This window comes from Ylistrum balloti, unplaced genomic scaffold (genome assembly GCF_031769215.1).
Source record: "Ylistrum balloti isolate Yb309-2 unplaced genomic scaffold, AGI_CSIRO_Ybal_v1 Utg369578, whole genome shotgun sequence".
Taxonomy (NCBI): Eukaryota; Metazoa; Mollusca; class Bivalvia; order Pectinida; family Pectinidae; genus Ylistrum; species Ylistrum balloti.
Window position 1 is genome coordinate 1,075,943 of NW_026781870.1, and position 27,986 is coordinate 1,103,928.

At 35.8% G+C, this 27,986-nt stretch overlaps 1 protein-coding gene across 1 annotated transcript; it reads left to right on the top strand.

The window, feature by feature from the left end:
* Window positions 1–8,129: 8,129 nt before the first annotated feature.
* On the top strand, window positions 8,130–17,513 carry LOC132565706 (histone acetyltransferase KAT6B-like). Its single transcript, XM_060230407.1, has 8 exons — window positions 8,130–8,774; window positions 9,580–9,742; window positions 10,281–10,393; window positions 10,765–10,846; window positions 12,594–12,698; window positions 12,868–12,937; window positions 13,094–13,304; window positions 13,586–17,513. Exons 1-8 carry the CDS (start codon window positions 8,151–8,153, stop codon window positions 13,724–13,726), a joined length of 1,509 nt encoding a protein of 502 aa, XP_060086390.1. The 5' UTR covers window positions 8,130–8,150; the 3' UTR covers window positions 13,727–17,513.
* Window positions 17,514–27,986: the final 10,473 nt, after the last annotated feature.

A 27,986-nucleotide genomic window follows, 5' to 3' on the forward strand; every position in this document is an offset into this window, starting at 1 on the left:
TTTAGGAATTGCTTCAAACAGAAAATTGCAATTTTCTTTTCTATTTTTTTTCCAAAATTGTATTGACATTCTGAATGCTGTGGATGAAATGTGACATTATTCACTCTAACAATTATATCATTTAGCTACTTTGGTTTCCTTGGTGACAGGAGTCTGTTATGAAAACATTATGCTTAAGGACCAAACAGCAGCTCAGGGCTAGTAACTACAGAGAGTGCTAATATATATTGTCATTAACTGTTAGGTGTAATCAGCCCTAATGTCATATATAAAGTATAATCAGTGTGGAAATTGGTTGAATGAAGTGGCGGCCTGATTTTATTAATATGGTTTAAATTGTTTTATAAAATGTAAAGAACTTTTTGGGGTTTAATTGAAACAAAAACAAAACACCAAAAAACTGATTTATCATACTACTGGTTTAGCAACTATTGATCCAAATTCTCCAGGTCCTTTTGAGAACACTATGCCATACTCCTTATTCTTACAAGTCTGAAAAGAAAACTTCCCAAGGTAACACTGTGTATTGTCTGTGTTATTGCTGTCCTACCATTGGTTTTGGAATCCTATAAATGATTTGATAGTCAAAAGAACTTGTGCCATCAGACAGTGTCCATTATTTGATGTGTGCCATCTGTAACTTTTTCTCAATCTGGCATCTCTTTCAAAACAGGTTTATGAATTTCCACCAAATTCAGTAAAGAATTGTTTGGACAAGTCAATTCTAAGCTGAATTGCACAGGTCTGACCAATTTAGCCATAATTTCAAAATTAAGATATAATCATTTTAAAAAAAAATGTTGCACATTCATTGTTGAGTTATATTTTGATATGGTTTAAAAGAATGATCACACATGAAAGTGTTGTTACCTCTGGCATAATTACATATTGTGCTTACATCATTAAAACAAATCAGTTGTATTATAACAGGCTAGTATTTGTTTACTTTTGGCTGGGTTTATCATTTTTTGACTATCATTTAACTTAAAGTATTGGGTTTTCATGTAACAAATATGTATATTTTAAAAAGTTAAAATTTGCAATGTCTTGTACATATATAGAACAATCAACCCATTATTGATGACATACTATGTTATCATATTGGCGACCATGTAGGCCTACTGAGGTAGAAAAACTAATTGGAAATCATCTAAAGATTTGGTATGAAAGTGCTAATGTTTCAATATGTTTTATTTTTCTATATACCTAATTCAGGATAACAGTATTCAGATATTTCAGTTACTCCTATAAACAGTATTCATGGTCAACAGGTATGTAGTTAAGATTATTGTCTTTTGTTGGTTCTCATTATTCTATACATCAGTATTTAATATAGCAGCCTCATAAGCAGTAATTCAGTATTTGTTTATTGCGATATCAGAATCTCCTGACAGAAATTTGACCACAATGTTTAATACAGGTCAGACTTTTGTTTTAATCAAATACACAATATCGGACACTTTTTTATGCAAGTCTTTATATTTAATCTCTTAGGAGATTCTGAAGTAAAAACCAAGGAAAGGTGGAATGTACTTAAACATATCGGGGTCACTGTGACCTACCTTTTACATCATTTATTCCAGTTATAAAGTAAGGGAGCAAATACATTAACTTTGGTCAAAAGGATGGTGTTAGCTTAACTTAGGACTATGACATGTTTTTCCTGAAAGTTTTCATGGAAAAAAGAAAGTCTTAAATGGTGTTGTGACAGTATTTCATTAACTAATCACTATGAATTGAACTTAAGATCATTTTAACAATATCATTAATTTGTAATATACAGTACAATTGTAATTTACTAAATCAGTACGTTTGTAATCAACATTAAACCTAAATCATGACTGATTTATTGATTATTGTTGTTATTTACAATTTGTAGGTTGTGTTGTTGGAGATATTGTGTCCTGTTTGAGTGTGTAAGGTAGAAATACAAATGAATGATTTAAATAAGAGAAATAAACTACAAATACATGTGTGATGTGATCCTGTGCCATATTTATCCACAAATCTGCCCCCTCTTTTAGTGTAATGTTTAGTATTGTTTGGGGAGGGCTTATTTGTGAACTCCTTTTAGCTTACTAAGGGGGTTAACTTGTTTGCAGTTAAATATGGCATTTGAAAATGAAATACATGGTAAATGAATAAACTATAGCTGAAGTATTTTTGTTGTCGTATGTTGTATGTAATTACCAGTCCTATATTCTTTGTATCAATTTATATATATATATTCCAACCTCTCATGGCAAAAAAACAAATGTGTTGTTCTTAAAAATTTTCATATGGAACAATAAAACTGCCGACAGGCAGCCATCTTGGATTTTTGCCCAGTAAAGATTGTGATTACTATTTCTGAAGAACTGCTAAATGGATATCTCTCAAATTTCATACATATGTTCCCTTTGATCTCTCCTTGTGCCCGTTTGCATTTGGGATTGATCAGAAGAAACAAAATGGCTTCCAAGTAGCCATTTTGGATTTGGCAGGTAGAGATTATCTTTTATTTCTGCAAGGGAATGTTCAAATGTCTTATCATAAAGAGCAAAAACAGAGAAAAGAAGGGAAAAATCTAACTTTCAAAGAGCATATAAAGATCAAACAATGGTGGGCACCAAGATCCCCCTGGGATCCCTTGTTGTATGATTTGACTTCTACATTTCAAAGGCTACATTTACAATAACGTTATGTATTTAGTTTACTTCATCAACTTGGCATTTTAAATGCTGGGAAGTGTGGTAGAAAAAAACTCGATAGAATGTACATTTCAAAAACCATATTACCCTGCACTCGGATACTTGCGGCAACATCATACAGACGTATCAATATCATATTAATCTTGTGTATAGTCACCAGGATGGCTGGGGTTTCCCCTTGTTTCTAAGGAGATGGTCAAATGTCTATTGTATAGTGGTGTAGAGGTCATAAGGTAAATCTGAATGTATGTACATATAGATGAAAAGAGTTTGTTTGCTAAAATTAACTTTAATGATAATTTTCAACTACGTCAAATCATATTTGGGTTTTACATGAGTTTCAATAAATCTTAAGAAAAATATGAAAATTCTCAGACTTGTTTCATAAATATTGATCTCAAATTGAAAGAAACTTCAGATCCTTTCTATCATATGATCGATTGTCCAATCAGGTATGGTAGAAAACGGACATTTCTGCTTCAAACTTGCAGGCAGGTTCGTCCTATATCTATGGTCTTCATTGTTCAGTTTTAAAAATACATACAACATGTTACAAGAATGATCCAGTACGAAGGCGCTTGTGTTAATCCTCGTACTTTCACATACAGAACAGCTGTCATGGTAAACCACAGACACTGATACACAGTTCAGCAGAACAACTTTTTCTGTAGGCAACACGTCTTCATTCATTTTTATATAGTGTACAACTGGTGGAAGGAGAGATCCGATCGGTTTTTGATCAATTATATATGCATATCACTGTAATAATTTTTTGATATTATGTACATAAACACAATTTTTGGAAAGAATATTTTTGAAATTCCATTCAACATGGTCGTTTTTTGCCACGCCCTTCAAGCCCCTGGGGTTTAGGGACTTTATAATTTACAATTTCGGTTAACCTTTGGCCATGGATGGTTTCTGCCAAGTTTCATTGAAATCAGTTCAAGGGTTTTCCAGAAGAAGTCAAAAATGTAAAAAGTTTACGGACGCACGACGGACAACAGACGACGCCGGACAAAAGGGTATGGCAGTAGGTCAATATGAGGCTTTGTTTAAGGTTAACTAAAAATCTGAATATGGCTGTACGTGAACGTAGTGCGTCTCATTTTATTGCACGTGTCTGCACGCGTCATAGATTTACGCAGACGCGACGTCTACATGTGGTATCTGCTGTTTGCATTGACAGAGATGCGAAGGGTGTTACATTGTGTACACGGGCTATTAAATACATTTCACTTCAGTTACACGACGAATATTTACCTTGTAATGACGCGGTGCGTCTCGTCTTTTATATCATCAGCGGCGCTGTAGTACGATCACGATATTGGTACCAATGGAGGTTTTTGTCCTTAACTCTTTGGGGGTATACGAACGCTATACAATTTTGTTACACATGTTGGTAGTACGGATGCGATTGATATTAACAATTTAAATTGATATGTTTGCATATGAACGCAATGGATATTGTCTATGAAATCCCTGAAATATGTTTGTAAATCCACGTCTCTCTTGATACGGATCTTGGCGATGTTCCTCGTCTCCCCTGGTACGGACGCGATGTCCCTCGTCTCCACTAGTGCGGATCAACGCGATGTTCCACGTCACCCCTGGTACGGACATGGTGTTCCTCTTCTACCCTAGTACGGATTGGCGCGACATAACTCGTCCCCCTGGTACGGACATGATGTTCCTCGTCTCTACTGGTAAGGACGCGATGTCCCTCGTCTCCACGTGTACGGACACAATGTTCCTCATCCCCCTAGTGCGGACATGAAGCTACCCGTTTCCCATGATACGGTCGCGTTGTTCCTCGTCTCATTAAGTACGGACGCAATTTTCCTCGTCTCCCCTGGTAATGTCGCGATGCCCCTTGTAACCCCTGGTACGAACGCAATGTTTCTCATCTCCCCAGATACGGACGCGATGTTTCTGTTATCCCCTGATACGGATCGTCGCAATATTCCTCTTCTCCACTGGTACGGATCTTGGATCTTGGCGATATTCCTCGCTACTCCCCCCCCCCCCTCCCCCCATCATTCCCCTTGGTGCGGACATGAAGCTATTCGTCTCCCCTGGTACGGCCGCGCTGTTCCTCGTCTCCAATAGTACGGACGGGGTTGTTCCTCGTCTCCCCTGGTACGAATGCGATGTTCCTCGTCTTAGCTAATACGGCTACGTTGTTCCACGTCTTCCCTGGTACGGACGCGTTGTCCCGTGTCTCCCCTAATACAAACGCGATGTTCCTCGTCTCCACTTGTACGGACGGGATGTTCCTCGTCTCCCTCTGGTACGGACGGGATGTTCCTCGTCTCCTCTGGAATGGACGCTGTGCTACTCGTTTCCTCTTATACGGACACGATGTTCCTCGTCTCCCCTGATACGGTCATGATGTTCCTCGTCTCCCCTGATACGGACACGATGTTCCACGTCTCCTCTGCTATGGACGCGTTGTTTCTCCTCTCCACTGGTACGGCCGCGCTGTTCCTCGTCTCCACCGTGGTACGGACGTGATGTTCCTCATCTTCACTGATACGGACGCGATGCTCCTTGTCAACCCTGATACGGACGCAATGTTCCTCGATTCCCTGAAACGGGCGCGATGTTCCTCATCTCCACTGATACGGACGGGGTGTTCATCGTCTCCTCTGGTATGGACGCGGTGCTTCTCGTCCCCCTTTATACGGCCGCGCTGTTCCTCGTCTTCAATGGTACGGACGCGTTGTTCCTTGTCTTCCTTAGTACGGACACGATGCCCGTTTTCACCCTGGTACGGACGCGATGTTCCTCGTTTCCCCTAATACGAACGCGATGTTCCTCGTTTCCTCTAATACGGACGCGATGTTCCTCGTCTCCTCTTGTACGGATGCGGCGCTACTCGTCTCCCTTGATACAGCCGCGTTGTTCCTCGTCTTGACTGGTACGGTCGCGATGCTCCTTGTCACCTCTGGTACGACGCAATGTTCCTCGTTTCCCTGAAACGGGCGCGATTTTCCTCATATCCCCTAGTACGGACACGATGTTCCTCGTCTCCACTGATACGGACGGGATGTTCCTCGTTTCCTCTGGTATGGACGCGGTGCTTCTCGTGTCCTTGATACGACCGCGTTGTTCCTCGTCTCCACTGGTACGGCCGCGTTGTTCCTCGTCTCCACTGGTACGGACGCGTTGTTCCTTGTCTTCCCTGGTACGGACACGATGCCCTTTTTCATTCCTGGTACGGACGCGATGTTCCTCGTTTCCCCTAATACGGACGCGATGTGCCTCATCTCCACTGATACGGACGCGATTTTCCTCGTCTTCACTGCAGAAGTTGGTACTACAGGCGCGATTATTGTCCCTTTCGAATGCTTGTATGAGAACAACTCGCTTAGACTCTTATTTATTTTTGGTGCGGGCATGCGAAGGTGGTAGTATTGTGCATGTCTATGATGTTAGAATTTTTACGAGTCTGTTTGTAGTTATGGTTTAGAATATGGTATGAAAACCCTTTTTGCGTTATGTCCTGACTCAATGTATTTCACGTCTACTGCAAACGTCGATATATAGAAATGGTACGTCGACGCGATGCTCAATGTCTATGTTCAATGTGTCCGTCCTAAATTTGAGCCTACCCGAATGCGATGTTCCTGCTTGTTCATGGACGCGAAACGTGTCTTATGCTGGCAAGATGCTCCTCATTTCTGGTATGCATGTGTTTGTGTCCGATGTGCAATCCATCTTAACTGATTGAAAAACGTAAAATGTGTTTCGAGGTGTGATCAAAAGCATGTACTGACTCTATAAGTTCGTGGATATATATGCAGAACTAGCGTACACGGGCTCGAAAATTTTGCTCGAACGTATCGGTAAGTTAATATGCGGTTGGTCTGATTTCAGTACGGATGTGCCTTGGTGTCTGTATACATGCGTTTGAATATGCACATCTTTACTTCACGTCATTTGTTGAACGCATGGAATATACCTGTATATGGTTAGGTTAGATTGTACCCAAACGCGAATACTGATCGAAGCGCGAAAAGGACCCAGCATGTCAAGTATCAGGAACTCGATAATTATCCCGTAAAAGGAGATCAGAGTGCAAAGATTATTCATGTATGTAGATTTTATAGCAAAGGTGTTCTATGTGTGTGTATGTGTGTTATATGACTTTTACCGTACGATTTGTGCATCAAATTTGTACACGCAGTACATGAGTAACTACACTTCGAATTTCCTTATACACGCACTATGCATCTTATTCTCTGTAGTACTAGATCGCTGGACGCGATGCGTATTTTGCTAAATGCTATGCATACACGTGTAACGATGTCTCTGGACTGATGGGGCACGTGCACTAAATCGCTCAGAATAGACTTGATGAGCGACACACCTTTTGACACAGGGCGCGACAGGTAAGCGTACGTGTTGGTTGATGGAATGTCACCTTCGGAGTTCATTTAATAGTATCTTTCGCGATTGCACGTGATCCATATCTTATATCATACCACTGGTATAAGTATGATATATTTGTGTTTCTTGATAATTGTTGGTAACATTACAATATCGCTACTTGCTTCTTACAGAATATTCGGACACAAGCCGACGCGAAATAAATTTATTTTAGCATAAATTTACAAACGCAATTGGCGCAACTCGTTAAATTGGTATTACGTACATTGCTTGCCTACTTGAGGTACACGCGTGGAATCGTCACACAGCCTGACTGTATGTTGGGTATATGTATGATCATGACTAGACCAGTCCTCCCAGTTACGTTAAATGGGTTGCGACTGGACACACACAATGTAAACAGCCCGTTCAACTTCAGATGTTTTGTACGTGTATGTCTATCGTTTGCCGAGTAGGCTGGTCTTCGCAGACACAATTTCGGACAACGTAAGAATGTCATTGTGTGTGATCGCTGACAAAAAATCAACCCAAAATGAGATAAAGTCAGATTAGAATCTAACAAATTTCAAGTTTGATATTCGTTTATCGTTACACCGCCACACGAAACCAAAATTTAAGGTGCAGATACACACCTTCAATATATACTTTCAATTTAGAAATAAGCCACGCCTACTTTACACAGTCAAGTCTCAGGGTAGACTAAGGGAAATCATTAAAATTCGTTGATGATTTAATATGCCAATATTTCTGTGTAAAATTTTTTTAAATGTCCGTGTTTACCAGGTGTTTAGTGCACATTTATAGTGCAACAAATAAAGAAGTATTTCTTATATCTACATTTGTTATAAAGGGTAAAATATGAGAGGAATGTGTGCCACAAAATGCCAGTGATGTGTACACTATTTTTATCATGACTCCCATGGTGGACCCCATAGTATCCCATAGTTCAGTGCGGTTTTATTTGTACGCATGCGCACGATGGAAGTTGAGGCGAAGAAAGACACCGATCACTTTGAAAACATCGATACAAACGCCAATTCATCGACGGAAAAGGAATCTGAAGACACGATGGCATCTGTAAAAGACCGGGACACGATTTTGCAAATAATAGATCAGCTGCGGATGCGAAAAGCACGTCCAGATTTGAATAGGATCTGCCACATGGCCTTGCGGCGATATGGTACTAAACACTTGGATACGGAAGCTCAGTTGGAGAAGCTCGTCGATTTGGGTATTGTAGTTAAAGTTGATTATAAAAGCAATGTGAGTTACAGGAATGCTTCAAAATGGAAAAAGAAACCATTTGGAAGAAAACTCCTTAATTCCAACAGTACAAACAAAAATATTAGAGCGGCGATCAAAGCTTTACTGGAACTGGGGAGCGAAGACGTAGGTGCGTCAGCGAAAGACATCGAAAAATGGCTCTCGGCCGAAACGGACAGTCGGTTGACAAAAAATCAGCTTATGATTGCGATAGGGAGGGACGTGGATAATGGAAGTTTGAAAAAACTGTCGAATGGCAATTATATAATTAATATTGGAAGCGAAAACAAGACGAAAACTGCAGCGCGCAAAAAGCAGCAAGTTGCGACACCAACGTCCAGCAAGCCCGACAAACCTGAGAAAACGGAGACTGCTAATCCGGTTACGAGTCCGAAATTTAAACGCGGGCGGCCTCCTTCTAAGCGAAAGGTTTAGAAAATATCTAGTTTTCTTATGTTTTTATGATTTTTCTTTGTATACATTATTGGTGCGATTAATTCAAGGTGAAATTATTCAAAGTTTGTGTTAATGTATGCAGTTACTTCATTAAAATCGCACTACTATTTTGTAATGTTGTACAATAAGATAAATATATAGATTGAGTTGTAGTAAATGTTTTTAGGGTAAAACTGATATCAAGCTGACAAGTGCCTAATATAAAATACTTACAGACCTTTCTTTATGATAAATAGGTGCATGAATGCAGGATAATTTTACTACATTAATTATTTATCATTAATAAAGGGTTGTTCTCATTTTTACATCTTCTAAAGATTGCGAATAACCTATTAATGGATTAAAATGAATTTAAATTAATTCATGTTGAATTCCATCATTTTATATATTAAATGTATTATTAACTGCTTTTCATTTTTGCATTTAAATGAAAAAAAACCAAGGCTGAAAAAAAACCCAACAATTAGGGGTATGTAAAAGAGATGGTTGGTGTGGTTCAAACTTGTGGTAAATTCTTGTTTGTGACTAAGCTGATGGGGCCTTTCATTAAGTAGCCTTTGCATCATCAGGTAGAAGGCTGGATAACATTCCTATTAGGGTGTTCCATAGGAGTGTTTTCCACCATTTCCCTTAAAAATTGTCACGTGGCCAACAAAATTCCACTGCCATAGTTGAGATTTTGTAAATGGGGGAATGAAAAATTGAAAGAATAAAGTTCTCTATTTTAATTTTTGATATATTGTTTAACAATGTATCAGTTTTAAATTTTCATTTACAGAAGTTTAGGAAGACTCATGGACCAGATTTTGAAACACACTCTGTGAAGAAGAAAAACAACTCTGATGATGAGGAGGCATCTATTTGCGACTATTGTTTGAAGGCTACAAGCAGTGCTTCTTTTTCTGAAGGGCTTTTGACATGCAAAGAGTGCAAAGCGACAGGTAACGCCTCCTCTAATGAATGACAATTTTGTGAAACATCATATTATCTTGTTTAGAGGGCACCACCTAACAGATTACAAAGTAAGCCTGCAGGTCTGATTAAGTGGTTTAAGCTCAAATTTAGTGTGACAGGTCTTCTCAAATTGCTTCAGTCAAACTAGATGTATGATAAGACACCAACATGCTTAAAACAAAATGCAAAGCATTGAAACATAGTCATCCTTCCAGAGGAGAATTGTTCATTATATTTTCTATCTTTTTCCATGTGCTTTGATCAACAAAATGCAATGAAAAGTATATTGAAACATCTCATTTCTAGTTGAATCTTGTTTATCAGCTTAAAAGGTTTGTGTGTAATTTGCATCTTTGAGCAACACCTTCATAAGGTTTAAAGGGTGAACACTATGAAAAGTTTAAAGTTTAAAAATTTGTTGGTGGGATGGAAAGTTTCTGTTTCTAGGTAAATTTAATATCCCTACAAATATCTCTGCAGTGATAGGAAAGCTTTTGTGATGTATCTTCTTTTTCCCATACACAGCCCACCCCTCTTGTATGGGTTACTGTGAAAGTCTGGCAAGGCGTGCACTTGAATCACCGTGGCAATGCATCGACTGTAAGACCTGCTTTGTATGTGAGGATTCTGGTGACCCTGTAAGTGACAAACCAAACTTGGATGGAGATACCACTAACTTCATCAACCAATATCTGAAACAGCCAATTGTGCATGTATCAATGAAGTTCTGGTTAAAGGGAGACAACCTTGATTCTAAATAAAATAAGTAAAAAATTCTGATGTTTTCATAAATCAATTCTTGGAAATGCTGATTCTGCATATGATGAAGTGATGCAAAATCTATTCTCAAAGGAATAACAGATGATGTCTACTAAAGCAAGATTTTTTCCCAATAATTATATGATGAAGTAAAAGCAAAGCAGCAAAGACAGACTTAATTCGCATCTAAATCATACACATTGTTATATTTTAATGATTACATCCATGCAATTGTCTCCTCTTGTTTCAGGAAATGATGCTATTCTGTGATGCCTGTGACAAGGGATACCATATGAACTGTCATAATCCCCCACTGGAGAAAAAACCTTTAGGTAAATAGTTGTTTCAGAAATTGTTTAAACTTAAAATACTGCAAGAGGATTTTGAAACTGGAATGGCCATCATGCTTGAAATGTACAATTTTGTGTAAAGTTTATGAAGTGAATTGTGTTTTTCTGTGTGGCATTATACATAGGGGGGATTCAGGGACTATAATTTGTTGCTTCAACCCTTTCGCTGAGTTTATAGAGGCCACATGTGTATGCATTTTCAACTACTTCTAATGAATGATCAAAAGGCCAAGGATTATGATGTTTGGCCATAAGCATGCAGGGGCAAGCAAGTATTCACTGTCACTCAAGCTCACTTAATACATCTAAATAACCCATAGTCCGAGGGTTATGTTTAGAGCTGTTATATATCGGCATCGCAAGGTATCATGATTAGAAAAGCAGGACACCGATATCATGGAAAATTTTAAGATTGGCAATATCGTCGCCAGCAAAAAGTAAGAGGGAACAGTTTAATTTTCTAGTGAAAACATACATGATCTCTAGACAAAGCACACAAAGTTGTTGTCAGCAGCTGTTCATTCAAAGTTGGTAAACATAGTGAAACAATGTTAGGAAGTCAGTCAGCTGTTTGAAACAATGTAACAAAACATGTGTCAATTGTCATTGAATCTCTGAGTGAAATAGCTACACCGTATCAGATTAGACTATTCCATTTTCTGACACCTGTTAACACATCTGTTTGTCTACCGAACTATCAAACTTCTAAAACCATTTGATAGCATCACTGATAAAAATCCAACAGCATTGATTATGGTTCCAATGCTGTCCACCTGTCATCAAAGTGAAAACTGAACCTGATTGCCACAGTAACCAATCAGCTGCAACCTCGACAGTCAAAGATACCACCACACTAACAGAACTTCCTTCCATACAGCTGATTGACACTGTCGATCAAATCGACAATAGTCGTTCAGAACCTGATGGAAAACAAGTTATGAAAGGTGACAGTTTGGGAGACTTTCTTGATAGTGTTTTATTTGTTAAACATGAGAGAGAAACTTTCAACATGAGAGCAAATATTATGCCAGGAAATGGATTGTTATTTAAAAGAATGTACTAGAACACCAGCCAACACTCTTAAACACTCTTGCAAACAAATGTGCAACATTATTAGATGACAATGTGCAGGGCTCTCACACCCCATTTTTGGACTGGGGCCCGGGGTCCTTAGAATCGGGAAAAATAATGGTGTTTTCCTTAGAATTGGGAAAACTTTAGGTCTAAATTGGGAAAAAAGATACTATTTTGCTATTCGGCCCCAATTCTGGCAGATCGAGAGCCCTTATGTGGATAAATTAATTTTTCTCAATAAAAACTTGCTATTACCGAAAATTTAAAGAAACAGACAGACTCAAATTGAGAGTGACACAGGTTCAAATGTACATGAAAACTGGAATTTAAAGTAACATTTCTGTCACTTACATATGTTCAGATCAAATAAAAATTACACAGGGAATTGGGGATAAGTTTTCATTTATTTGCTGATAGAAATAACTAACTTGGAACACAGTATTAACATTCAGATTTTATTTCATAATTATCACGATGATATAAGCAAGACTTGACGATATCGCAATGCGGTTTTCCCTCCACTATAACAACTCTGGCTATGTTACCTGGTTATTTGAACGAAATACTTTGTTTTTTCTATTCATGTGAAAATATTCAAGCATTCAAGCAATGTCAAAGAAGTTCAGTTGTGTTGATGTCTGCCTTCCCTTGTCAGGTAATTGGGTGTGTAGTAAGTGTATGCTGGAGAAGACCATGGAGACATCATCAGATGGAGAAGACATACAGGACACCAATAATATGGATGATAGCCAAGTCACAGGTAAAGCAATTGTAAAATAGTTAAATTTAAAAAAATGAAGATGTGTGTCATTTGGTTTTATGTGAAAAACATATGAAATCTTGCATCAGAACTGATAAACGTGTCTGTTTTAATGATAGAATTGGACAATAGAGAATATACACCTAATGGGTATTAAACTTTGTTTCAGATGGAGGTGGTGCATCCTGTCTACCAACACCTTGTGATTCTCCAGCCTCCGAGGAAGAGGAAGAAGAAAAGTAAGAACATTTCTGACACACTTTGGTCATCAGTGGTGAAATCTGAAGGACATGAGTAATGAAACTTTACAATTTCAGTTTATTGTACAAGATTAACAATGCATGATAGATCAGCTAGGAATGCACTGGATATTTAACCACATGTTTGTTCTTCAGGGTTGAACCTGTTCCACGGAAACGAAAGACTGCAGAGGGAAGGAAGAAGTCTTTGGATATAGAGGGGAAAAAGGGTGATAAGAATGAAAAAGTCAGCATTGTTATTGAAAATGGTCAGTATCCAGATGCCTCTAAGTGGAAAGTGGAGGATGTTGTACACTTCTTCGTAAATGTAGGATTCAAGGAGCAGGCAGAGGCTCTTAAAGAACAGGTCAGTATTAAACAGTTACTGACATAGTGACGTTGACATGTGCATCTGTGTGTTAAGTGTTCAGCTTGGTTTGGACAAATGTTGTGTGGTAATTTATATGCAATGGACATCACAAACTAGATCGTTATTACCCGCAGTAGCTATTTTTTAAGATATTAATTTATAAAATCTGATATATGATTACAAATGTAATTATTAAAACTTCATATGTGCTAAATGTCGTCTTCAAAAAATAGAAAACTTGATTGGTAAAAATATGACAAGACAAATGCAATTTACAGGAAATTGATGGACAATCCCTTCTGTTGATGAAGAGGAGTGATGTGCTCACAGGCTTGTCAATCAAATTAGGCCCTGCCCTCAAGATGTATCAGCATGTGATGAAACTACAGACCTCTGGATTTGACCTTGAAGACAGTTGACCTTGATTTTCTTTATAGTTAGAAATTTTGTCTTTCTTATTGTATTCTTATGTGATTCATTCTTTTTAATAGCAATAGTTCTGAGCCATGACCCTGTACCCTATTTTAACCGGTGATTTGCTAGTTCAATATCAGTCTGCCATGCTGAGATATATTGTAAGGATGAGGGTCATACCAATACTTGAATAGAACTATCTGTATACCCAGCAATCATTTGCTACCCATTCCTGGCCAGACTTGTTAAAGCTGAAGTACAGTAAATACCATTTTGAGAACTGTGTAGATGGATTTGAATTGTACGAAGTACTGTTATATTAGTGAGGAATTTATTTTTACTATTTTTGCAGTCAATAGTATAGGGTGAAATGAATTTCTACAGTATCAGAAAATATCTGATGTTGTATGCACAGACACCAGTTCATAGATATGCAGGAAATTTAATGCCTATGAACTAGTCCAAAACGGGACAACTGCAAAATATAAGCCCCATGAAATTAAATAACAATACAGGAATTTTGCTTTAAAATTGTATTTTATCTTTTTTTTAACTTTTGCTGTTTTTTATGCTCTGTCATCTAATGGAAGAGAGGGGAGCATGTTGTTTTATCAATGTCTGTCCCATCCCAATTAGATGTTATATCTTAAGAATCTGTCAACACACCTGGTTTGTATTTAATCCATAGTTTTATAACATCCAATTGTACAACTGGTCACATTTTGATTTGTATAGGAGTGGGCATTCCTATCTAACAGACATTTTCTAGCTCATTTAAAGACCTCTCTTTCTTTAATCCAAATGATCAGCACATCAGCATTAATAAAGGCTTTATCATAGGGGTTCAAATGAAGCTGAAATTAAATTTCAATAAAATTTATTATTCTGGTCAAGGTTATGTAATAAGATTATGATTAGTATGAATATTTGGATTACAAAATATAAAGTGCATCTAAATTATGACATGTGAACAGTTACAATTTTGTATTTTAAACAATTCCAATGTCTGTGTAGTGTTGGTATCTGTCTTTGTTGTATCGTGCTATGGAATTCATTAGGTAGATAGTATATAGATACCACAGTTATGTCCCCATGATGAAATACATTATGTCTGATAATAATCATCAGTTGATGTGATTTATCGGACCTATGTGTTATTGATCTGTTCCTTGAAGTAGTTCATATACATGAAGTATTATTATACAGCAGTGTTCATTTTCTGCAAGAATTTAGCAGCAGCCTGTGCCTGTAAAATTTGGTAAAATTTACTGTTGTTTTCTTCAAAAACTTCAGGAGATATTCTTGATTTTTGTTTGTTTTTGTTTTTAGAAGCAGTCTGTATTTGGCTGTCAATTTCATAGAGGTGACATACTAATCAGTGATGTTGACATTTAGGGTAAAATTTGTTGATTACTGATTTTCTCTAATATAAATGTCCTGGAACAGTTAACCTTGTGTATGGAGTAGAAAATCAGGTGTTTTTATATCATTCATTATTTTACACAATTTACATACACACGGTATGTTAAGGATGGTATTATTCGACAAGTTTTTTTAGTTGTAACAATGTTTTCTCCAAGTGTTAAAACAAGACCCTTTTGTTGCAGATTCTATGATTTTGAGATTTTGCAATACACTCGTACAGCATAGCATTCTATTGACTTTCAAAGAAACAGTCAATGAGATAAGGCTGTTATGTACAAGCACTGAGGATTGTTTTGTTAATTATGTCAAGTAAATGATGGATAAATGTATCACTGTTTGAATGATTCAAACACCTGTCCTGTGCAAAAGAGTTTATTGTAGTACGAGTCACCAAATGATTGGAGTGACCTCCCTTGGTATGAAGATTTTTGTATGCTGTGGAGAAAAGATGGTCAAGCCTCTTTAGCACCTTAACTATGAAGATGTTTATGCTGTATGTATGTTTACAATATAGCATTCGGTGTATATTTGCTCATTATTTTGTTTTATAAATTTTTAATTGTAGAAGCTGTAGATAAAATTTGTGATGACTGAGCTTACTGTGCATTAATGTTGTGTGGGCAGTAAACATGATGACATGGGTTTGTGAGCATATATTATATCAATCATTTTAGGATTGTTTAAAAACAGAACTAAAGCACACTGGTATTGTCGGGATTGGTTAAAAATAATTTGATAAAGGATTTTGCTTATATATCTTTGGGAACTACCATATCAACTATTAATAGTCAGAAACTCATTTGTACATGAACATAAACTTTGGTTATTTTATTGTTGAGGCGGTTTTGCAGTTGTCATGACCATATAACTGGTTCATGTTTGAATGATGCCTTTCATCTTATTTATCCCTCCGATCGCCATCATCTGCAACAGTTTAACTGTAGTCTAAAAGAGCATCAGGGCTTTCTCAGACAATATCATGTCCATTGCCAATTGAAATCATTTCACATTTTAGGCAAATTCCCAAAATTTATATTTTATTCTTGAAAATCGTAAACGGTTTACCAAATATCTTCACTAATTGAAGCAAAAATGCCTTGTCCCAAACCATTGAAAAATGCTCTGCTTATGCAATTTCATGCATAGATCTGAATTGTGGGCTTCAGTTTCCATGGGAGACAGTTTGTGTTTCTTGAGAGGCTAAAATCTTAACTGTGCTGTTATGGTTGTTCCTGGGACAAGTTGTTTTACCCCGAGGACTGTTTCAGAATGAGCATGGCTGTTGACAGCCAATAAACCTCAAAGACACATGTACTGCCTTAGTGTTAAGGTTTTACCATTTCCTTCTATAGTTCTTGTAGAAGTTTCTCGCTACTCCCACAGTTGCTGAGTCTAAAGTAAGAGTTGAACTGTCGTGTACCATACGGAAGTAGCCCTAGACATACATGTTGTGATCTATTAATGGCAGTATAGGAAGGTTTATTTTCATATAGTAACAGTATTGGAAGTTTTACGAACATATAGTAACAGTATTGGAAGTTTTACGAACATATAGTAACAGTATGGGAAGTTTTACGAACATATAGTAACAGTATTGGAAGTTTTACGAACATATAGTAACAGTATTGGAAGTTTTACGAACACATAGTAACAGTATGGGAAGTTTTACGAACATATAGTAACAGTATGGGAAGTTTTACGAACATGTAATAACAGTATGGGAAGTTTTACAAACATATAGTAACAGTATGGGAAGTTTTACAAACATATAGTAACAGTATGGGAAGTTTTACGAACATATAGTAACAGTATGGGAAGTTTTACGAACATATAGTAACAGTATGGGAAGTTTTACGAACATATAGTTTGTATACATATTAACTGGTGATTAAATGGTGATAAACAGTCTCAGACTTATTGTATCAAAGTATGTACCTGTATCTAAAATTACCACACTGACAAACCTACCTGATTATTAAGAAAAACTAAAAGTAGTTCTGAATTACTGGTTTGTATGTAAATTCAGTTATTTTGGAGATGACTCTTAATTCATATTTCTCTGAAAGGTGGTGATGGAACGTTTGAATGAAAAGGGTGAGGAAAGGAAAGCATGCAGATGAAGTTTTTAGAAGAAAGATGTATATCAGAGCGATATGGTTGTGTGAAAATGGAAACGAGTTTGTTGCTCTTCTGTAATAGGAGTTATTTAAATTGTACTTAATGACAGTTCTCCACTTACTGGAAACTACAATTACAGCATCATAGAAATGTACAATATTATTTTATTGTGACTGTTATCACTCCAGATTAAATATTTATATGTCAAAAGTTTATGCGACTAGAGATGCGCCATTATTATGTTTATGTGATAACATATCATTATTATTAAAAATTTTTTTTTTTTTTTGTCTTTTTTTCATTGCAATTATGAAAAAAAAACCCTCATCAAATGAGTAATTGAAAAAGACACATTTTATTTCTTCCGTGTTTGGTAATGTTATTCTGGAGACCTAAACTGGGAGTGATTGTCAAATGTAACCTATTGAGGTACTGTTATGAATTACTTCTTAGTAAGATATATAATGTACCTGTCATTTAACATGATCTCAAGAATGTGTTCAGCTGATGCTTTAATAGCTTATCAATTTTATTGATTATTGTTTTTATACTTTTTTTTACAACTTGATATAACAACGAAGATGAATTTTTGATTTTTAAAGTCTTGTTACCTACCTCTAGGAATTGTAAATTTGTACATACCTACATTTGTTTTAATTAAAGCACTGTGTACACTGAGGGAAGTTCTCCTTTAGCGGTCTAAATGAATTGTGGATAAGATTTCAGTATAACTGGGATTTGGAAGTGTAATTTCTGTTTGTACATGTACTTTTCGTGTTTCTTATTTAGTGTGGTACATGTCTGATAGTAATCTTAATGATTATCAATAATGACACTCAATAGTAGTATTCTAATCTTCTTGTTTGGTGTAAAGTTAGAAAGTTTTATTCTTCAATAATGACACTAGTGATATCCAAGCGAAAGTAATATTGGATTAATATATTTATTTCGGTTCGATACACCTTACAGTGTAATGATGGATCAGTGACTTGTATGGTCCAATATTACTTAATTTATAGGATTAAAATCTGCAAAGGACAACAGAATGGCTGAAAAACATGTCTTGTGAGGAACCGTTCTGTATCTATACATCATACTGTGTATTGTCAGTCAACATGATCAGGGTTTTAAGTAATGGTAAATTTACTGACATAAGATAATTATTTGACATAGTAACAATTAATTTGTAATTTCCTTACGGTTTGAAAGTAATCATATATTAGGAAATATCAATATATTTATTTAGATCAAGATCATGGACCTATTTATAGATTTTTATATACACACCCCACTTTTCACCGAAGGGAAGGGGCATTGATCAGACATTAATCCCGATCATGCTTGCAAGTCGTCTTCAGGAGCTCCAGCTTCCTTAACAGAAAGATCCGGTTTATCTGGGTAAACAATAGTGGTTATTATTTATATATAACTTGGCTCATAGTCAATTTAAATGCATAGTTATATCTAGTTGTCAGTATTTATAGAAGTTTGTCAATTTCTTATGACAGTTGTCAGCAGTAACATTTAAACCTAGTATTAGGATAACATAAAATCTAGAATGATACACACAGAGAGTTCATTGAGGACATAGTTTCGGGGAAGTGCTAAACATATTCACGGTGTAGTCTTTTAGGGAACGCTATGATTACATAATGTATCACTTGTTTATTTACACCTGAATGTGAAATACCATGCTAAGAAAAGTAAAATGTTTCAATTTTGCAGCTGCCTGAATGTATTTGCCATAATTGTCTGACATAGGTGTTGCAATATAAAGTGAGGCTTTCTAAAATGGCATCATCTGTTTGTCTTGTTTCTATTGTTGAATGTGACAATCTAGTTGTAAATAATCACAGAGGGCTGCCAAAAGTCAAATACTGGATTTCATTGAAAACCGTGGACTGGATGTCGAGGATATTTTTAGGTTACCTGAGACGATGTCTAATGGTGACCTATTCTAAATCCTTCATCCACCGTCATACGTCCGTGAACAATTTAACTCTTTCTAAGTCTTCTCCAAAAAAACCAGATCTGATTTCAACGAAATTTTGCAGAAACCTTCCCTTGCCTAGGATGAACCAAAATTGCAAATTATAGTCTCTACACCCAGGGGTCTGAGGGGCGGGGCCATAAGGGGTCTTTTGGTTAGAATTATAAGTGAAGTGTGACGGCCTGATGGTACGCCCATTTTGATCCTGACTGACCCCCAGGAGCTGATGGGTCAAATTGACTTAAATTTCAAAATTCTTCCTTCTTAACACCCATATATGGTATAATCAAATGCTCTTCTGAATGGAAGCATCTTAGGGTGCTTTAATTACCAAAATGAGTCTCGCATTTCTTCCGAGGGAGGATTTTTTTATACTTACGTGAATTTTCATGGAAAATTGCATTTTTTGAGCAGGGCGTTGGTTATTTCCCACTGAAAATAACTTTATAAGAATTATTAGTATAGGATGACAGTTTTGATGGTATGCATGTATTGACACTGGCTTACTGTATTCAGTGTCACAATTTCTATTTCATGACACTTGATAACTAACCTTTTAACCTTTATATTCAATACGCCAATCTCTGTTGACCGTTAAGGCCGCTAGATCTCTTGTTTCGTTTGATTTTGTTGTAATGGTCGAGGCTAACAGTCCGGTTTGTATGTCAGAAAATACAGCACGCATTTCTTCTGAAAAAATTATTTTTGAAAGAAAACGTATCTTTAAATAACTTATTTGGTAGATAGAAAAGCTATCAGAATTTTGAGTTTTGTGATAATTACTCAAGATAAGTCTCCTCTTTGAAAAAGAATCTCTTCGAAAAAGTGATAATTGATTACAGATTGTCCGACGGTGGTCAACAGCCAGGACAATACACGTAGTAGGTAAATACTGGGATCAGTTGTTAGCAACGGATGACGACGAAGTGGCATTCATATACCGAGAAAATATTCTAGATGGTATATAGAAAGGTTAGAGTGAGTGGTTTTGGGATGATGGAGGACCATCGCCGAACGGTCAAGCCATGAAAATTGAAAGAGGTTTTTTTTTGTAGTTTAAGGTTTTATTACAACTTTAGGCCCATCAGTACATATTGCATATACATTACATGATACAATGTAGAGAGTGAAGACTTGTTCCACGTTCTTTATATAATTAGGGATTTTGCAATTTCTTGGTTTCATAAATAAATTTACCTAACATACCAAGTTCTTTAATATTGTGGATACTCATAAATATCATATAAATATTAAATTAACTTCAGGACCGAAGGTTTTCTCCATTAATATATCACAATTAAAAATATCGAATGGCTTTGAATTGTCCTCATATTAGTAAAAACTGGAAGTCATCCTCATTTACACAGCTTACAATATCTGTGTGCCCTTGGAATATTCCTATATCTTCCTGTCTCTGTAACAAGAGAATGACATGACGTACAGATTCTAGTCAAAGCATATATGGTATTTAATTGGTATAGATTTACTGACGTAAAACTGGATGAAATATATACGAGATATTTATACATAAAGCATTTTGGTGAATTTTCCAATGAAGTCATAATTAATTCTTTGCTTAATCTCCAATAAATTAAATTTAGATGTATGACACTATTAGGGTTTATCCATATATCACTAAAACCTGAATGATATAATTCTTCCTCTATAGAACTGACCCAATTGAAAACATTTCTGTTACATAGGTTTAACAGAAAATTATATGATTTGGATACAAAACAGTTATCAGAAAATCTTAATTATAAATCAGGATTTTATTACATTTTCTCAGAATACACCATACTGTTACACGTTGACTTATTTTCTTTTGCCAGTTTTTTAAACAAAATTCAAAATGCATATGTTTTAAATTAGGCCCTTAACACAACCCCGTATTTCGCTTGCGTAATAAAGAATTAAACAGGAGCACTTGTAAAGTAAAGCAAACAAACTTTGCGTCCTTGGACAGCCAGCTGCTTCTGGAAACAACTGCATTTGTTTTTATCTATTAGTAAAACTATCAACACATCTATATTGGTTTAAAATATCAACACAAGAAATCACACAACCTTTATAGTACCATTGTTCATAACCATGTAATCTTTCACATTTACGGATAACGCTTGTGACCTTCCAGTAAAATTGCTCCATAAAATCGCTCGCCACGTGATAACGTAATCATACAAAAACCAGACGAATTGTGAAAGTATATTGCATTGTTTGCTATATTATATATTATATTAAAACTATAGTATTTCTTAGTCAAGAATTTACTTTTAACGTGTACTTTAACGAGAGACATTATCTTGTTTGTGGACAAATCAGATTTTATAAAAACATAATCTAGTCAAGACCACGCACATACTTCCTTGCTGGACAAAAAAAATCGAAGAATTCAGATTGAAATTGTCATGTGGCAGCATCGTAGCGTTATCTTTGCATTTGAAATACCTAAATTCAAATAGATATTTATCTTCATTAGAAAATACAGAAAGAATACTATGGATTTGATAATTTGTTTTTAATTTACCAATGGTGCTTACCGTCAACAACCATATATATATACCTCTCACTGTCGCGAGAGATTTATTTACAGCTTTGTTACACGCCGCTTCAATCATTTGTAGTCTTAATCCACACGTGTGGTAATATTTTGGTGGACAATATATAACCAAGGATTAAAGATTATACAAAACCACGACTTTCAATACAAAATGAGGATTAGATACAGTGAAATCAAATGATGAAGTAAACTGCATCATCATATAGCTATTTCATCCTGCTAGGACTTGATTTTATTAATCTAGGATGGGGGTATTACAGAGGATATCTCTGTCTGAGGTGCGAGAAAAGGAAATCTAAGCCCCACCCCATCCCTCCGAAAAAAGAGTAATGGGTACACCTGTTCAGAGTAAGAGAACCTTTCATTTATCATGATTTATTTTTATCTATATCTGTTTTAGCTCGCCTCAGACATCGGGATGATCTATTTCGATCCCCTTTTGTCCGGCTCGTGCGTCGAAAACTTTTAACATTTCGATTTCTGGAAAAAAAAACCTCCTGAACCGATTTCAATGAAATTTTACAAAAACCCTCCATTGCTAAAAGCGCTCCAAAATTGGGGCCAGAGGTGCGGGGCCAAAAATGGTCAAATGCTTTTCCAAAATTGTAAATTTCACGACCGTAGTTCTGCGCATTTCTCCCATGGGGAGGGGGCTATAGTTTATATAGGAAAAATTACATTTTTGAACATTATTTGTTGATTTTCTATTGGGAATAGTTAAAACCTGGTTAGAATTGTAAATTAAGATGACAGTCCAATGCTCGAGCGGGCTTCAGGAAAGGTTTCTCTGCAACAGAGAATATATTTATACTCTATTCTCTAATATCTATATATTTTTTTTATTATTATTATGCGCATTCGTCGATTTTCGAAAAGCTTTCGATACACTGTGGAGATATGGATTATGGAGAAAGTTGCTTAAAGATAATGTTTCAGGAAAAGTATATGTATTCGATGGGGAAATCTTGTGTCGTTTTATGGACAAGAAATGTCTTAATTTTTTTGTCAGCTATCTGCTTTAAATATTTTAAAGAGTACTGTAAATAATAGGAGCTTGAGGTTAAGTTGCGAAAAACAAAAGTTGTATTTATTGTAAAAGAAAACGCAAAAACCTGCCAAGGTTTACTTTTAAAAACACTGTGTTGAAAATAAGTGACCTTACTCTGATCTGGGATTAATTATGCACTTAAATTGTAACTTTACCAAAACATTTATTGAACAGGCTCAAAAAACACTTTTTGCTCTTTATCAGAAAGCTAGAAATATATCTCTCCCAGTTGACGTACATGAAAAGCTCTTTGATACATTAGTTACCCCAATATTGCTCTACTCCGTGGAAGTATGGTAATTTGAAGACGGAAATATCATTGAGAAAAAACAGCTTGTTTTTTAAGCGAATTGTCAAAGTAAGAAGTAGTGCAGCAGCTTCAATGGTTTATCATGAGCTTGTGAGATTTCCGGTTGAAATTGGAGTTAAGATTAGAACTATTATGTTTTGGTAGATGTTTGCTATTAATGGGAACTAATTATCTAATAGAATGTATAGATTATTATATAATATAGAGGAAAGGGGAATGGGGCAGTTTAAATGGATCAATTATATGAAATCTATCTTTAATAGCACAGGTATGCGGTTTACATGGAAGTTACAAAAAACTTGTCCGGCAGATAGAGCATGGTTAAAATCTATAATTAGAAAAAGACTACAAGATCAATACCTACAAAAAGGGTTTAATGAATCTCGTGGGCACTTTTACAAGATGTTCAAATGTGAATTTATATTTGAGAAGTATTTAATTGAACTTACTGAGAAAGATATAACAGTTTTAAGTAAATTTCGAACTTCAAATATGAAAATTCCGATTGAAACAGTAGGGTGGAGGAGCATTCCATGTCAGGATAGAGTTTGTACCTTTTGGGCAAATGATACTGGTGATGAATACCATTATCTGTATTACTTCAATAATGTACAAATACCACAACATAGAAACAAATTCATTTCAGATTATTATTGCAGATGTCCAAGTTTCATTAAAAGAAGGGATTTTTTTTTCATTTTCAATAAAGAGTTAATTTTAAACGTGGGTATATTCTTAGAAAAAATGCAGTTATTATGAAGTGGTCTATCAGTTTTGTTACAACAACTTTATTTTATCAGTGCGCAATGGTGAATACCATTATCTGATAACTGTAATGCTGTACATATACTGCAACTTAGAACCCGTGAAATTCATCCCAGATTTTCATTGCAAATGCTAAAGTTCCAAGGAAGGGGTTGTTTTCCGTTTTTATAAACGTTAAATTTTAAACTTTTGTAGATTCTTAAAAATTTGAAAGTTGATATGTCAGTATTGTTGTATAACAAGTTACAACAACTTTATTTACTCCATGCACTGCTTCCGGTTTGACTGTCTGTATAACTTATATGTATTAGATTTCAAAAGGAAGGTCAGTTTTAAGCATACATGTATAACTATGTATAATTACATAAATAGCCAAAACTTAATTTGTCACTCATGTTTCAATTCTTACTCTGTAAAATGGCCCCTCGTTTCACGCTTTACGCTTGACACAGCGAAATAAATTAATCTGAATATGACATTGACTGATCCCCGAGGGACTGTTGGGCGGGGCCAAAAAATTTACTGAAATTTCAAACATCTTCCTCTCAATACCAAGATAATGTTGAACCTAATACGCTTTATGGGTGGAAGCGTCTTACAGTGCTTAATAAAAATGGAAAATTCTATAACCCCAGGGTCTCGCATTTCCCACTGGGGAGGGGATAAAATATACTATTTTATATAAGAGAATTACCTTTTAGAGTATAATTTGTTTATTTCCTTTCGGAAATAGCTCGAACGTGGTTAGATTTTTTTAAATAGTATAAGCTGTCATTTTGATGAGATGCACATATTGACCAAAAATGGATCAAATTTACTGAAATTTTACAGATGTCCTACTGTACATAGATGGAAGATTTAATATAGGAAAACTCAAATCTGGAGTGTAATTTCTTTTTATTCAAACTTGGTTAGCATAGAACAGCAGTTAATGTTTACACAATTTACCTTTGCTCCATATGTACAATATAGTTCAAATTATATTACTTTTTTTAACAAAATCACTGTTATGACATGTGACAAGAAACATTGTGACTCCGGTGACCGTTCAGGCTCTTCGGTCTCTTGTTCTTTTTGATTTCAAGAAATGTTGCAGTATGTACCTCCTTTAAACAAACAAAAGCAATGTGGTGGCACCAGAAAACTGTTCTTGATTGGTCATGAATGGTTCCTTTAAAAATGGGCATTGGTTGATTTTTTTTATAATTCTAAAAATAACATCTATGGACGAACGACGAGCTCAGACCACGACGGATGACTATGGCCCAAATTCTGTCCTTTTCTTTTTAACCACATCATCGTATTTTGAGCATAGCATGCCATGAATCAGGATGTGGACGATTTCAGACTGAGGGATGTTTGTAGTCTATGGTTCGGAAAGCATTTAAAATGTTGGAATTAATTTTTATTTTAGAATGCATCGTTACAGAACCAAATTATCCACTTGTTCACGTTTCTTTAGTTGATTTGCAAAAAGTAAATGAAAAGGATTTAGTACTTCTTTCCTATTTATTTCAAACCCCACTTAGTGGTATATTGTATATACTTTGTCCTTCCGTTCGTCCGTAACAAAAAGCTTGTGTGCAAAATATATGTTCTCTGTAGTGTAACCAAGGCTGGAGTGCTAGAAAGACCAAGACGGGTTTCTGGGTATTCAAATAAGGCGTTCCAGAAGAGTCCTGATTACTGAGGTATACGTACATATGTGTTCCAAGATGTTCGAATTACTGGGCCAAGGGCAAATCCAAGTGTTAAGATTACTATACATATTTTAGGCTCACGAGAACTTTAGTTTCTAGATTATTAATGTATATGCAAATTGGGTTGTCCTGATTACTAAGGTGTACACAAATGGAAATGTCCAGATTCCAGATATTTTTATTACAAACAAAGCGAGGTGGTCTGATTTCTGCGGTGTACACCAATGGAAATGTCCAGATGTCCTTTGTTAACACAGATTGAAGTGTCCGGATTATCAGTGAATTCATCAATTGAAGTATCTGTAATACTGAGGTGGATTAGTGACGTATACACAAACCAAAAAGTCCATCATGGAGATACAGAGATGATAATTACAGATCTTTATTGTGTTCAACATTGTTTGAAATGTAGTGATGTTTATTGCTCGTGTCATTGTGTAACTCTTCATAATTGGAGGAAATAAAGGAAATTATAATACAATCCGAAATGTTCGAATTAAAGAACGAACGATTTGTACACAAACAATTATAGAGGCTCGCTGGCGCCATTTTGTTTTAAGCTTTCATGTCGCTGGTGATAGAATTTACATATTTAAAAATTATTAGTGTATGATTGTAAATTAAGCTTGTGGCGACTCTACTTTATCTATATAACACGTTTATCATCCACATTTATCTTTTAAATTAAAAGGCATTTTTTTGTAATTCGAAAGTTACTGATATTTGATACACAAACTATTATGACAGCAAATGTATGACGCCAACCTTTGCCTGTAGTGTTAACTAGGCCATCCTTACGTATAACTTACACTGGTTTTAGAACTATATCTTTGGCTGTGTTCCAGTTTCGTGATCATCTTAATTGATATGATATGTTTTTAGTGTTGTAACTAGAGATGGAGGTTCATTGTAGTCTACATTTAGAACTTATAACCGTTTTATTTCGACGTATTTAATTCTGAACGAGTACCTTTGTAAAAACCCTTGCCGATGTTAAGCTTACAAAATAACACTACATTTTTTGTACTATCAAGCAAACGAACTCATTTGATGTGCTTCTGATCTTGGTGCCGACAGGATAATTAATGGCTTACCGACAGAATAATTCATGTTTTGCTGGAAAATGAATTTTAAATTGTGTTATATTATGTATATTTCAATTAGTTGTCTTGCATCTAGAAGTTCGTTTCATTTTCTTCTTATCACAGGGACATGAGAATTTTGTGCGGAATTTTCGGTCTACATTCTATGGTGTAATCATATTAAGATTAAACGTTTTCAGGAATCTGATCAAACCGCTATTGGTACCACTACTTGTGTGTAGAGTGTTGATCCGACTTCACAAACGGTAAAATAACTGCTCCTGATGAATCAGTCTAAAGCAGCAATTTCTCATGTCCCTGTGTTTTCGAGTACAGGTGCATTCCTGTTAATGGAAGAATGGAACTAAACAAAGGACGAAGTTCATCTAGTATAAACGGATTAATCAGTGAAATTGGCATTACTCTTGTTTTCAAAATATTTCACATAATTTGCAGTGCAGAGCACAACATGGTTCATTTGGCGCCCGTCTGTCCCGAGACGAGAAGCTATTTCATATGCAATGATTTGTGTGAACACTTATCGGTTGAAACTTTGTATTTGTGAATCAGACAATTATCAAAGGTCATCCAGTGCAAGGTTCCATATCACATGACATCGCATTGAAATCGATATTGTTCTATTCATCAATCGAAGAATTCACACCAAACAATATAATTTTATGTGTTTTTTGTGCTTTCATTATTGTATGGTGGCATATATACGTTTGCCTATCTCCATTCTATCTCAACAGGAATCGATCTGTTATACACACAGGTCGGTGTGGAAATCATAATTGTGATATCGTGATTCAGGGTTCGAACGTGAAAGTCAAAGTTATATTTTCAATTTAAAACCAACTAATTTGTATTAGAGGTTGAGGGAGGGCAGAGGGAGGATGGAGGCGGTGTTGGGTGTTTCTATTTTACGGCCACCATTGGGTTTATAATACATACACTGTGTATAAGTGTTAATAAGTTATGATAAATAGCTCACGTGCTCCTTCTGTGTTTTGTCGAGAAAGAAGAAAAAAAATCACCAATCTGTCTATTTTATCCGCTGCTCGTTGTAAGAGGCGCCTCGACATCGAGGATACTTAGCTAACAGAAGATCAGTATATCTGCAGAGGGAGTCATTGTGTGGCCAGCTATGTTTCATGTTTTAGTTCAGTTCTCCGTTCTGATAGGTTTCCGTGCAGTCAACAATCAACTTACCAGAGAGGTTTGTAGTTTATGTGTATCGTTTAATTCATAGGAATGTTGAAGATAT